This window comes from Gadus morhua, chromosome 6 (assembly GCF_902167405.1).
Source record: "Gadus morhua chromosome 6, gadMor3.0, whole genome shotgun sequence".
NCBI classification, from domain to species: Eukaryota; Metazoa; Chordata; class Actinopteri; order Gadiformes; family Gadidae; genus Gadus; species Gadus morhua.
Window position 1 is genome coordinate 725293 of NC_044053.1, and position 13607 is coordinate 738899.

General features: G+C 56.2%; 2 protein-coding genes across 4 annotated transcripts in view; both read left to right on the forward strand.

Moving 5' to 3' along the window:
- The first annotated feature begins 379 nt into the window (after positions 1-379).
- Positions 380-4592, forward strand: snip1 (Smad nuclear interacting protein). The gene is made up of 4 exons (XM_030358030.1): positions 380-659; positions 1217-1388; positions 1524-2176; positions 3722-4592. The coding sequence occupies exons 1-4, from the start codon at positions 451-453 to the stop codon at positions 3981-3983; spliced, it is 1296 nt and encodes a 431-aa protein (XP_030213890.1). The 5' UTR covers positions 380-450; the 3' UTR covers positions 3984-4592.
- Positions 4593-4736: 144 nt separating this feature from the next.
- The window catches only part of si:ch211-1i11.3 (mitogen-activated protein kinase kinase kinase 5), a 30783-nt gene continuing 21912 nt past the window's right edge, over positions 4737-13607 (forward strand). For all 3 annotated transcript variants that reach the window (XM_030358025.1, XM_030358026.1, XM_030358027.1), the window contains exons 1-9: positions 4737-5358; positions 5675-5820; positions 6044-6225; positions 8095-8263; positions 8987-9093; positions 9874-10044; positions 11063-11175; positions 11477-11636; positions 13381-13531. In XM_030358025.1, the coding sequence (XP_030213885.1) occupies positions 5046-5358; positions 5675-5820; positions 6044-6225; positions 8095-8263; positions 8987-9093; positions 9874-10044; positions 11063-11175; positions 11477-11636; positions 13381-13531 (1512 nt within the window). In that variant the 5' untranslated portion in view covers positions 4737-5045. The remainder of the gene's footprint in view (positions 5359-5674; positions 5821-6043; positions 6226-8094; positions 8264-8986; positions 9094-9873; positions 10045-11062; positions 11176-11476; positions 11637-13380; positions 13532-13607) is intronic.

Sequence of the window (13607 nt, forward strand, 5' to 3'; positions counted from 1 at the left end):
GTGACTCTGACTGTTGATGTCGTCATGGTTACCAGCAGCCGTACGCTCATCACGTTGACCGTTAATGTTGCCATGGTTACCAGCCGTCCGGTAGCGCATGCGCTCTGCTACCCGCCTTAACTGGGGTCAGCTGGAGGCTGAAACGTCGTCCGTACTCATGCTATAGTGGTATAATTAATACTGTACGCGGACTTCACTTCTCAGCTCATTCAAATGAATAAAGAACAAATAAAGAAGGCCCCGAGTGGTGGCGGAACCATCAGTCGGGGAAGGGACTGGGACGTCGGAGACTGTTTCCTGCGCACCACCGGAAGTGGAAACGAAACAGCGTTTACACAATAGAAGTTTTGGTGTTTAGAGTTTTACCTTCATTGTGTATAAAATCACATTTCTGGACGCTATGATAAACGTTTAGTTCAATATAAACCAGGTTAGTCGCGTTGCTTTAAGATGGAGAAAGAGAGGAGACGGAGGCGGGAATCCCCGCCGCGGGAGGCGAGGGTGAGAATCAAACAGGAGAGAGCGAGTCCCGCGCGGAGACCGAGACCCCCCCGGTCCCGGTCCCCCAGCCCAAGAACCCGACACCGTTCCCGGTCCCCCAGCCCCAGACCCCGACCCCGGTCCGCCAGCCCGAGTCCCCCCCGCAGGAGGAGCAGCAGGTTGGTTGTTCAGGATCACTGTCCACACAGCATGTGGTTCAGGAGGTAGAGCGGGGCGGCTGGTAACCGGGAGGTTGATGGTTCGATCCCCGGCTCCTCCTATCTGAGTGTCGAGGAGTCCCTGAGCAAGACGCCTCACTCTGACTGCTCATAAAGAGCTTGCTGTCGCCTTGAGGGCTGATTCCGCCGTCGTTGTGTCAACGTGTGGTTGAATGGGTGAATGTGAGGCAGTGTTGTAAAGTGCTTTGAGAGGTTGGTTAGAAGAGCGGATACATGCAGTCTCTTTAACACGTCACACGGTGATGAAGCTCTACTGGTCCCCAGAGGTCAAACTTTAATGTAACTGTACATTACACTATGCTTGTAAAAGCAGCACTGAAATAATTAGCTTCAAAATCAACCATTTCGCCTAGGCACGTGTGAACTGGCTGTACACAATGTAACGTACATTACATTGTGTACAGCCAGCCGTCGGTCACTGAGTCGAACCATTCGTTTTCCATATTCTAATTATTTAATTGATTCGGGGAATCCGATCCTTTGTTTACCTCGTCCAGATCGCCTGTCAGACCGCGGGATCGATCCCCGACCAAGAGGGAGAGGTCTCCCCCCAAGAGGGAGAGGTCTCCCCCGAAGAAGGAGAGGTCTCCCCCCAGGAGGGGCAGCCGGTCCCCTCGGAACCAGAGGGGTGGGAGTCCCCACCGGGGGGGAGACGCCAGGATCAAACGGGTGAGGAGACCCCCAGTCATAGCTGTACCCCTCCTGTACCCCTCCTGTACTGCGACTGTACTGTTGACTATGTATTGAAGAGGGTCTCTGCAGACCCCCAGCTGGTCACCGTGCTGACACTGGTTCTCCTGACAGGAGCGGGAGCCTCACCGGGGGGGGGCCGCAGAGCCTCCCCGGGGGGGGGCCGCGGAGCCTCACCGAGCGGGGGCCGCCGAGCCTCACCGAGCGGGGGCCGCCGAGCCTCACCGAGCGGGGGCCGTCGGGGCTGAGGACCAGCGCGTACGGAGTGACCCCCCCCCGGAGCGGAGGAGCCGGTGGGAGACGGACCGACCGCCACGGGAGCGCGGGGGCCGGTGGGACGCGCCGCGGGGCGGGCCGGCCCCCCAGGAGCAGCAGGAGGAGCGGCAGCAGCACGACGAGCGGCGGAGGGAGGCCCGGGCGCGCAGGGAGGAGCAGGAGGGGGCGGGGGCCTTCGGGGTGCCCCAGGAGGGGGGCGAGGGCGGCGACGACCCCCCTCCCGACAAGGAGAAGCCCGACTTCGGGCTGTCGGGGGCGCTGACGGAGGACACCAACACCTTCAGGGGCGTGGTCATCAAGTACAACGAGCCCCCCGAGGCGCGTATCCCCAAGCGGCGCTGGCGCCTGTACCCCTTCAAGAACGACGAGCCGCTGCCCGTGATGTACGTCCACCGGCAGAGCGCCTACCTGCTGGGCCGCGACAGGAAGATCGCCGACATCTCCATCGACCACCCCTCCTGCTCCAAGCAGCATGCCATCTTCCAGTACAGGTGACCTGACCCACCCGGGAGGGGGAGGGACGGGGGAGGGACAGGGGAGGAGGAGGGACGGGCCCGGGGGAGGGACGGGGGAGGGATGGGACAGGGGGAGGGACGGGGGAGGGATGGGACAGGGGGAGGGACAGGGGAGGGACGGGGGAGGGATGGGATGGGACAGGGGGAGGGACGGGGGAGGGATGGGACTGGGGGAGGGACGGGGAGGGCGGGTGAGGGACGGGACCGGGGAGGGACGGGGAGGGACGGGGAGGGACGGGACCGGGGGAGGGACGGGACCGGGGGAGGGACGGGGGAGGGACGGGGGAGGGACGGGGAGGACCGGGGGAGGGACGGGACCGGGGGAGGGACGGGGGAGGGACGGGACCGGGGGAGGGACGGGGGAGGGACGGGACCGGGGGAGGGACGGGGAGGGACGGGACCGGGGGAGGGACGGGGAGGGACGGGACCGGGGGAGGGACGGGGGAGGGGAGGGACGGGACCGGGGGAGGGACGGGACCGGGGGAGGGACGGGGGAGGGACGGGACCGGGGGAGGGACGGGGGAGGGACGGGACCGGGGGAGGGACGGGGGAGGGGAGGGACGGGACCGGGGGAGGGACGGGGGAGGGACGGGGGGGTGGGTCGAGGCAGGGGAAAGAGGAGTTAATATCATTCATGAAGATGGAGCTTGAATAATTTTCCTTTTTCCTTTTCTGGTGACCGCAAAACAAATCTGAGCTCTAACAGTCGGACCCCTGGGGGGGGGGGGGGCCTAGAGCTCTAACAGTCGGACCCCTGGGGGGGCGGGGGCCTAGAGCTCTAACAGTCGGACCCCTGGGGGGGGGGGGGGCCTAGAGCTCTAACAGTCAGACCCCTGGGGGGGGGGCCTAGAGCTCTAACAGTCAGACCCCTGGGGGGGGGGGCCTAGAGCTCTAACAGTCAGACCCCTGGGGGGGGGGGGGGGGGGGCCTAGAGCTCTAACAGTCTGACCCCTGGGGGGGGGGCCTAGAGCTCTAACAGTCTGACCCCTGGGGGGGGGGGGGCCTAGAGCTCTAACAGTCTGACCCCTGGGGGGGGGGCCTAGAGCTCTAACAGTCAGACCCCTGGGGGGGGGGGCCTAGAGTTCTAACAGTCAGACCACTGGGGGGGGGGGCTTAGAGCTCTAACAGTCGGACCCCTAGGGGGGGGGGGGGGGGCTAGAGCTCTAACAGTCAGACCCCTGGGGGGGGGGGCCTAGAGCTCTAACAGTCAGACCCCTGGGGGGGGGGCTCTAGAGCTCTAACACTCACACCCCTGGGGGGGGGGGGGGCCTAGAGCTCTAACAGTCAGACCCCTGGGGGGGGGGGGCTCTAGAGCTCTAACAGTCAGACCCCTGGGGGGGGGGCTCTAGAGCTCTAACACTCAGACCCCTGGGGGGGGGGGGGCCTAGAGCTCTAACAGTCAGACCCCTGGGGGGGGGGCTCTAGAGCTCTAACAGTCAGACTCTTAGTGAACCTGCAGCTCTAGCCCAGCTCTATGTTCATTAAAATAAAGCCGTTTTCTGTATATGTTGTCCCCCCCAGGCTGGTGGAGTACACGCGTCTGGACGGGACCCCAGGCCGCCGGGTGAAGCCCTACCTGCTGGACCTGGGCTCGGGGAACGGCACCTACCTGAACAACCAGCGCATCGAGGGCCAGCGCTACTACGAGCTCAAGGAGAAGGACGTGCTCAAGTTCGGCTTCAGCAGCCGCGAGTACGTCCTGCTGCACGAGTTCTCGGACACGGCCGAGGTGGACGCCCAGACTGCCGGGGAGGAGGACGAGGACGACGGGCTGGACGAGTAGCCCCGCCCACAGCACCACCGCGGACTCAGCCATTGGTTCTGGTTCTGGGCCCGTCCCGGGACAGCAAGAAGGTTCCAAAAAAGGCGTTGGCGAGGAAGGCGTGACCCCATGGCTCTGACCGGCCAATCGTCTCTCAGAACAGCGTCTACTTCTCAGGACTCGCCCCCACTCCTCTCCTCATCGGCTCTCTGCTGAACCACGGAGCCACTGGTCCCACTGGTCTATGGCTCTGCTGAACCACGGAGCCACTGATCCCACTGGTTCATGGCTCTGCTGAACCACGGAGCCACTGGTCTCACTGGTTCTGTGCTCTGCTGAGCCACGGAGCCACTGGTCCCACTGGTTCTGTGCTCCACTGAACCCTGGTTCTGTGCTCCACTGAACCCTGGTTCTGTGCTCTGTAGTCTGTTCACCTGATGTAAGGCTGTCTGTATGTTTAGTCTCAGTGTTTTCTCACAGCCTTGGTTCTGTCTGAACAATAAGCCGGTGATTTCAGTTTTTATGCGGTTGTACAGGGGGGGTTTTCAAGTTGAGTTTCTACTCTTTGATGCATTCGACATTCATAATTCAGTATTGGTGTTTTGTATTGTGAATAAAGACTGAACAAAGGGTTTGAGGTGTTATGTGTTTAGAAATCCTGAGGCCAGGAAGCTTAAACATCTCATGAACAGAGAACCTTCTGTTTCTCCATTACAGTCAACCAGTGTTCCCAGCCCGGGGCTGCCTCACCAAGCTCTATACTGGGTGCAAACTGGTTGAACTGAACGTTGATGAACTTCTTCTCATTCTGTGCTAAAGCGGATCAGGGGAACATGCCTCTCATGCTCCACTGGTGGCCCTGTTGGTTAGGTTGAGGTGTAGTTCCTCTCCTCGGCAGCAGGGGGGGTGCTAGAGCAGCTTTCCTACAGTGTTCAGTGAACTCCCTGAAAGTAACCAGAGAACAGGGCGTGTCTGGAGGAGCTAAGTCCTGTCACCTCGGCTCACCTGGGACGGCTCTGCTCACGGCGGTCTAAACTAAGAGTTTAATGTCGTCTGGACGGCTCGTTTGAGCTGATCGGGAACATGTACACGTCCGGCAGGCGGATGAGCCTCCACGAGGTGAAGAGGAAGGACCCTGTGTGGGTTTCGGCCGGAGGTCTGTGTCAGGACGCCCCGGGGTTCAGCAAGGCGCCCCCGTCCCCACGGGGTCCCAGCCGGGCTCTGTCAGTGGCCTATATCCTGATCCAGGACGCATCGCTGCCGCAGACCGAGGAGAACCTGTCCCTCAAGTGTCTGAAGGAAGCCTGCGCTGACGTCCACGCCGTGTTCAAGACCATCTCCTTCGAGAGGATCTCTCTGGGCACCACCGACATCCTGGATAGTTTCTACAACGCAGGCAAGTTGAGACCTGCGCTCGGAAGGCAACAGACCTTCCCACTGTCCCGGGACGAGCCTATAGGACCTTCTTACTGTCCTGGAACGAGTCCAGTACCTTCTCACTGTCCCAGATCGAGCCTTGGACCTTCTTGCTGTCCCGGATCGAACATAGGACCTTCTTACTGTCCCGGGACGAGTCCAGAACCATCTCACTGTCCCGGGACCTTCTTGCTGTCCCGGGACGGGCCCAGAACCTTCTCCCGGGACCTTCTCATTGTCCCGGGACGTGCCCAGACCCAGGCAGAACTTCTCACTGTCCGCTTGTTGTTCCACAGACGTGGCGGTGGTTGAGATGAGCGACACCTTCTGCCAGCCGTCCCTGTTCTACCACCTCGGCGTGCGGGAGAGCTTCAGCATGACCAACAACGTCATCCTGTACTGTTATAAATCCAAAAGCAAAAGCGACGTCCACGCTATCAAGGTAAACAACCGCTCCACGTCAGAGCTGGCGGCGAGCCACAGCAACACGCCGAACACAACAAGAGATCACTAAGGGATCAGCGTTGACTTAAGAGAACAGAACTAAGAGATCAGATTCACTAAGATCAGGGTTCACTTAGATCAGGGTTAATTAAGATCAGACTTCACAAGAGATCAGTTCAGTAAGAGTGAACTGGTGTGTGTGTGTGTGTCCCTGTGTGTAGGAGCAGTGTGGGTCCTACACCTTCATCCCCTACGTGGTGTCTCCGGGGGGCCGGGTGCTGGCCTGTGACGTGGGCCTGATGAAGGGTCTGGAGGAGCTCATCAGCCTCACCATGGAGCCGCTGCTGACCCCCCTGGTGGAGCGGCTGGTGTCCCTGCTGGAGGGGCTCAACGTCCAGACCAGGTCAGCCCCCCCCCATAACACGGGCCACTGTACTGTCTCTGCTGTCGCTGTGGTTGTAAACAACATGGTTACAGCGTTAGACAAGGAGAAGCACTGTGCAGCTCTTCTATTGATCTTTGGAGGCCTTTGACCTCCAGTTGGTCTTATACAGGCTGCTTATGGTTTTGATCATTCTGCTTGTGGCAGGTTCAGCAATTATCTGTCTGATAGGCAACTATCAGTTCAATTAGGAAGCTACCAATCTGAGGTTTAACAGTTACAAATGGTGTCCCACAGGGCTCAATATTGGTCCAGCTGGTGCAGTGCTATTCACAATTTATATCAGTAACATTGTTTCATCGCTACCGAACTGTCACGCCCATCTGTGGGCTGATGACGCAGTACTGTATTGCATTTCGGATTCGGTGCACCCATCTATTCAGAACCTACAGAGCTCTTTGAACTCCCTGCGGGACTGTCTGGTGGACCCCAGGCTTGTTCTTAATACAGTCAAACAAAATATACGTGCTTCTCCAGAGAAAGAACTACAAATTCCGATGATTTCAATATTTTTACAAATAATGGATTTTTAATCGAAAGAGACATGGAATAGAAATATCTTGGCATCTGGATAGATGATAAACTCACTTTTAATTTTCACATAAAAAATCGTGCATGTCGATTGCGACAAAAAACTTGCTAAAACAAAACCACCTTCCCTTTATTTAGTAGGAAAAGGATTATTGAGACCGTTTTCATGTCTCTGATTACGGTGATGTAGTTATTCGGCATGCAGCACGTTCATGTCTTAAACTCCTGGACTGGGTTTTTCACTCTGCTGTAAGGTTCATCACAGGAGATGCCTCTGACACAACCCGTTGTGTCTTATATGGAAAGGCCGGGTGGTCCTCTCTTAAACGAAGACGTGACGCATATGGCACATTTTTATTTATAAAGCCCTGTCCGGGAAGCTTCCTCATTCTTTGACTGTAATGCTGCATTTCAGAAGTGGTTTGTCAGACGCGCGCCACTGTCTTGCTCATTCCTCATGTTCCTCAAGCCAGGTCTGAGCTTGGAAGGACAGCTTTTAGCTTCAGTGTCCCCAACTCCTAGAACAACTGCCACAAATTAAAATGAATACCTCCATATCCTCTAACCAATTTAGACATATTATCTTAAATCTGCCAAACTCTACCTGTAACTGTTTTAATTAAGCTACATCACTTATTTCATTTTAATTCCAGCCAATTCTACATCTCTGTGTAAATGTTCAAATTGTATTTTAAATTTTCTCTCTTTGGAGTATAAATAAAGGTTAGATGAAATGAATAAAACACAGACCCCCCCCCCCCCCATAACACACAGACCCCCCCCCCATAACACACAGACCCCCCTGCCCATAACACAGAGACCAGGTCCGACCCCCCCCCCCCCCCTGCCCATAACACACAGACCAGGTCAGAGGGTCCAGAACAGTAGAACCAGCTCAGCATGGTGGTCTAGTCTCTAGCGGGCTGGACCTGAGGTTGTGGGTTCATAGCGTCCCAGTAGGGAGCTGGACCTCTCCCTCCTTGGGACCTGGTTCTGTACGTGGTCTACAGGACTGAGCACTGACCCTGTTCTGGTCCTGGTTCTGTACGTGGTCTACAGGACTGAGGACTGACCCTGTTCTGGTCCTGGTCTAGAGGGGGTCTACAGGACTGAGGACTGACTCTGTTCTGGTCCTGGTTCTGTACGTGGTCTACAGGACTGAGGACTAACCCTGTTCTGGTCCTGGTCTAGAGGGGGTCTACAGGACTGAGGACTGACTCTGTTCTGGTCCTGGTTCTGTACGTGGTCTACAGGACTGAGGACTAACCCTGTTCTGGTCCTGTTCTGGTCCTGGTCTAGTGAGTACTTCCGGGAGTCGGTGCGTCTGGAGATCCGGACGGCCCGGGAGCGGTTCACCGGGGCCCAGCTGAGCCAGGAGCTGTCCCGGATCCAGAACCGTCTGGACACCGTGGACCTGCTGACGCCCGACATCATCATCAACCTGCTGCTGTCCTACCGCGACGTCCAGGTCAGCCTCCTGGGCCAATCAGAGGCTCTGTCTGTCACAGCCTGCGGACCCGCCAATCAGGGTGTCAGGGCTGAGACAGCATCCTGGTGACCGTCCAATCAGAGTGTCCTGTCTTAGACAGCATCCTGGTGACCGTCCAATCAGAGTGTCAAGGCTGAGACAGCATCCTGGTGACCGTCCAATCAGAGTGTCCTGTCTTAGACAGCATCCTGGTGACCGTCCAATCAGAGTGTCAGGGCTGAGACAGCATCCTGGTGACCGTCCAATCAGAGTGTCAGGGCTGAGACAGCATCCTGGTGAATGTCCAATCAGAGTGTCAGGGCTGAGACAGCATCCACCTCCATGTGCTGGTAATACACCACCATGTACTGGTAATACACCACCATGTACTGGTAACACCTCCATGTACTGGTAATACACCACCATGTACTGGTAACACCTCCATGTACTGGTAACACCTCCATGTACTGGTAATACACCACCATGTACTGGTAACACACCACCATGTACTGGTAACACACCACCATGTACTGGTAACACACCACCATGTACTGGTAATACACCACCATGTACTGGTAACACCTCCATGTACTGGTAACACCTCCATGTACTGGTAATACACCACCATGTACTGGTAACACACCACCATGTACTGGTAATACACCACCATGTACTGGTAACACACCACCATATACTGGTAACACACTGTCTTCTGCTGTCCAGGACTACGATGCGATCATCAAGCTGGTTGAGACTCTCTCGACCCTGCCCATGAGCAAGGTGGCAGCCAACGACAACATCAAGTTCCACTACGTCTTCGCCCTCAACAGGTACCTAACCCCAACCAGAGCACACTAACCCTAACTACAGGTCGGTACAGGGGCTCTCTCCTCTGCTCTCTCCTCTGCTCTCTCCCCTCTCTCCTCTCTCCTCTCTCTCCGTTCTCCTCTCTCCTCTCATCTCTCTCTCCTCTCTCCTCTCATTTCTCCTCTCCTCTCTCCTCTCTCTCCTCTCCTGTCTCCTCTCTCCTCTCTCTCTCCTCTCTCTCTCCTCCTCTCCTCTCTCTCTCCCTTCTCCTCTCCTCTCTCCTCTCTCTCCTCTCCTGTCTCCTCTCTCCTCTCTCCTCTCATCTCTCTCTCCTCTCTCCTCTCCTTTCTCCTCTCCTCTCTCCTCTCTCTCCTCTCCTGTCTCCTCTCTCCTCTCTCTCTCCTCTCTCTCTCCTTCTCTCCTCTCCTCTCTCCTCTCTCCTCTCTCTCTCCTCTCTCTCTCCTTCTCTCCTCTCTCTCTCTCTCCTCTCTCTCCTCTCTCTCCTCTCTCTCCTCTCCTCTCTCTCTCTCCGCTCTCTCCTCTCTCTTCTCCTCTCTCCTCTCTCCTTGCATCTCTCCCCTCTCCTCTCTCCTCTCATCTCTCTCTCCTCTCCTTTCTCCTCTCCTCTCTCCTCGCTCTCCTCTCCTGTCTCCTCTCCTCTCTGCTGGTAGATTTGGGTTCCCTGTAGTTTATCTTTACCCCCGTGTCCCCCACAGTGAGGGAGGGTCACAGTGGGCCTCTGGGAGGCCTACTGCTGGGGATTGAACCCGGGACCCCCTGACCTGAGCCCGTTGTGTCCACAGGAGGAACGGGCCAGGGGACCGCGCCCGGGCCCTGAGCGTGATCCTGCCCATGGTGGGCTCGGAGGACCGCGCGGCGTCTGACGCCTACTGCATGTGTGGCCGCATCTACAAGGACGCCTTCATCAGCTCCGGCTTCAGCGACCACAGCAGCCGAGATCAGGCCTGCTACTGGTACGACCCACTGGGCTAGCCTGCTACTGGTACGACCCACTGGGCTAGCCTGCTACTGGTACGACCCGCCACTAGCCCTGGGCTAGCCTGCTACTGGTACGACCCGCCACTAGCCCTGTGCTAGCCTGCTACTGGTACGACCAGCTGGGCTAGCCTGCTACTGGTACGACCCACTGGGCTAGCCTGCTACTGGTACGACCAGCTGGGCTAGCCTGCTACTGGTACGACCCGCCACTAGCCCTGTGCTAGCCTGCTACTGGTACGACCCGCCACTAGCCCTGGGCTAGCCTGCTACTGGTACGACCCACTGGGCTAGCCTGCTACTGGTACGACCCGCCACTAGCCCTGTGCTAGCCTGCTACTGGTACGACCAGCTGGGCTAGCCCTCGGCTAGCACGGGGCTAGCGCTGGGCTAATGTTGTGTCGAAAGGCCTTCCATTGACCAGCTAGAATGACGGGTGGTTTTCTTCACATCATGCGCCGCATGCAGCTTCATCATGTGTGTGATGTTCGACAACAGGTGGCAACTGAACCATCTATGATTTTGGCATTCTGATTATTCATCGTTTACATGTAACAGCCTTGGACGAGCTATGAAGGCCCAAAAATAACTTCCCCCTGAGTCCAGCCCCCCCCCCCGGCCCCCAATCTCCCACAACAAGGAGGTTCCCACGCAAATGTGTGTGTGTGTGTATGTGTGTGTGTGTGTGTGTGCTGCCTAGTACAAATAATTTCAACATAAACAAGTGAACTTGGAGGAACGCAACTGAATCTGTCTGTCTGTCTGTCTGTCTGTCGGTCTGTCTGTCTGTCTGTCTGTCTGTCTGTCTGTCTGTCTTCATCTCTGTCTGTCTTTATCTCTGTCTGTCTGTCTGTCTGTCTGTCTGTCTGTCTGTCTGTCTGTCTGTCTGTCTGTCTGTCTGTCTGTCTTTATCTCTGTCTGTCTGTCTGTCTGTCTGTCTGTCTGTCTGTCTGTCTGTCTGTCTGTCTGTCTGTCTGTCTGTCTGTCTGTCTGTAGGTACGGGAAGGCCTTTGAGGTGGAGCCTAGCCTCCACTCTGGGATCCATAACGTGGTTCTCCTGATGGCAGCCGGCCACGAGTTCGACACGTCCATCGAACTCCGCAAGATAGGTGCTCTGTTGCTTCTGTCTGCTGTCAACCTAACATACATGTGGTCTTTCAGGATTCTTTGCAAAATAGGTTTTTATGTAAACTAATATCCGTCATCATATTGTAAAAAAACTAAATTACCTTGTTTGTGAATGAACCTTCCCCCTCCCTCCCTCCCTCCCCTCCCCCCTCCCCTCCTCCCTCCCTCCCTCCCTCCCTCCCTCCCTCCCTCTCTCCCTCCCTCCCTCCCTCCCTCCCTCCCTCCCTCCCTCCCCTTCTCCCCTCCTCCCTCCCTCCCTCCCCTCCTCCCTCCCTCCCCCAGGTGTGACCCTGAGCAGCCTGTTGGGGAGGAAGGGCAGCCTGGAGAAAATGCAGGACTATTGGGACGTGGGTCTGTATCTGGGCGCCAGTATCCTGGCCAACGACCACAAGAAGGTGATCGAGGCCTCGGAAAAACTCTACCGCCTCGACGCTCCCATCTGGTGAATAACCTAACATCATATGGTCTTCTTATATGGTACACACTGGGATTACCTGCTCACTACACTGGGATTACCTGCTCACTACACTGGGATTATCTGCTCACTACACTGGGATTACCTGCTCACTACACTGGGATTACCTGCTCACTACACTGGGATTACCTTCTCACTACACTGGGATTACCTGCTCACTACACTGGGATTACCTGCTCACTACACTGGGATTACCTGCTCACCACAGTGGGATTACCTGCTCACCACACTGGGATTACCTGCTCACTACACTGGGATTACCTGCTCACTACACTGGGATTACCTTCTCACTACACTAGAATGACTTGATCACTACACTCAGATTACCTGGTAAATTACACTCAGATGACCTGGTAGGTTACACTTAGGCCCCGTCCACACAAAGCCGATTTCATGGCGAAACCGCAAAGGTCTTGTACGGTTCGGCCTTCCGTCCACACGAAGCCGGCGAATCCGCTGACCGAAACCGTATACTTCTGAAACCACCCTCGGAGGTGGTTTCAAATCTACCCGGTTTCGTTTTGGATTCGTGTGGACGCCTGAAACCGACTGAAACCGTAAACCATGACGTCATCGCCCCACCCCTCGACCCTCTAGCCAATGACTGTTAAGCCCGCGGAGTCTCAGAACTCACATCAACAAAGATGATGGCGGACTACAGGCTTGTAATCGTTCTGCAGCAGATCATGTCCCTTGTTGGGTTGCTAAGCCATTATTTATTGAGACTGTTGACTGACTATTTGTTTGTGTTGTTAGTGGTTCGGGGGGCAGCCTTTATGTGCATGCTCGCCTCTTCTTATTTAATTTTCTTCTGGATTTCTGTAGCAGAAGCAGCGCCCCTTATGGGCCTGGCATGTGTACTACAGCGTTTCTACAGATCTACCCGGTTTCGCTTGACTCCGTCTTTACAGAGATACTCCGAACTGGATAGAACGAAACCGGAACGGTTTCGCCCGTTTCGGCTTCGTGTGGACGGGGCCTTAGACTACCTGGTAGGTTACACTCAGATTACCTGGTAGGTTACACTCAGATTACCTGGTAGGTTACACCCAGATTACCTGGTAGGTTACACTCAGATTACCTGGTAGGTTACACCCAGATCACTGGTAGGTTACACTCAGATTACCTGGTAGGTTACACCCAGATTACCTGGTAGGTTACACCCAGATTACCTCGTAGGTTACACCCAGATTACCTGGTAGGTGACACCCAGATTACCTGGTAGGTTACACTCAGATTACCTGGTAGGTTACACCCAGATCACTGGTAGGTTACACCCAGATTACCTGGTAGGTTCCACTCAGATCACTGGTATGTTACACCCAGATTACCTGGTAGGTTACACCCAGATTACCTGGTAGGTTGCACCCAGATCACTGGTAGGTTACACCCAGATTACCTGGTTGGTTACACCCAGATCACTGGTAGGTTACACCCAGATTACCTGGTAGGTTACACTCAGATTACCTGGTAGGTTGCACCCAGATCACTGGTAGGTTACACCCAGATTACCTGGTAGGTTACACCCAGATTACCTGGTAGGTTACACTCAGATCACTGGTATGTTACACCCAGATTACCTGGTAGGTTACACCCAGATCACTGGTAGCTGATTTGGGCCGGGGTTGGGGAGCGAATGGAATTTGAGACAGGTCCGAGGCTGATTGGCGTTGTGGTGGTTTTGATGGTTTGGTGGTTTCTCGGTGTTCAGGTACGTGGGCTCCATCATGGAGACCTACATCATCTACAGACAGTTCGCCAAGCCGCCACAACTCCGCTCCCCTAAGCAGGACACGGTCAACTTCTGGATGGAGCTCCACCTCCAAGCCTGCAAACCCACTGTCTCCACGGACCGCTGCCCGGTAAGAACCTGGTCCTGGTCCTGGTCCTGGTCCTGGTCCTGGTCCTGGGCCTGGTCCCTGGTCCTGGTCCCGTCGG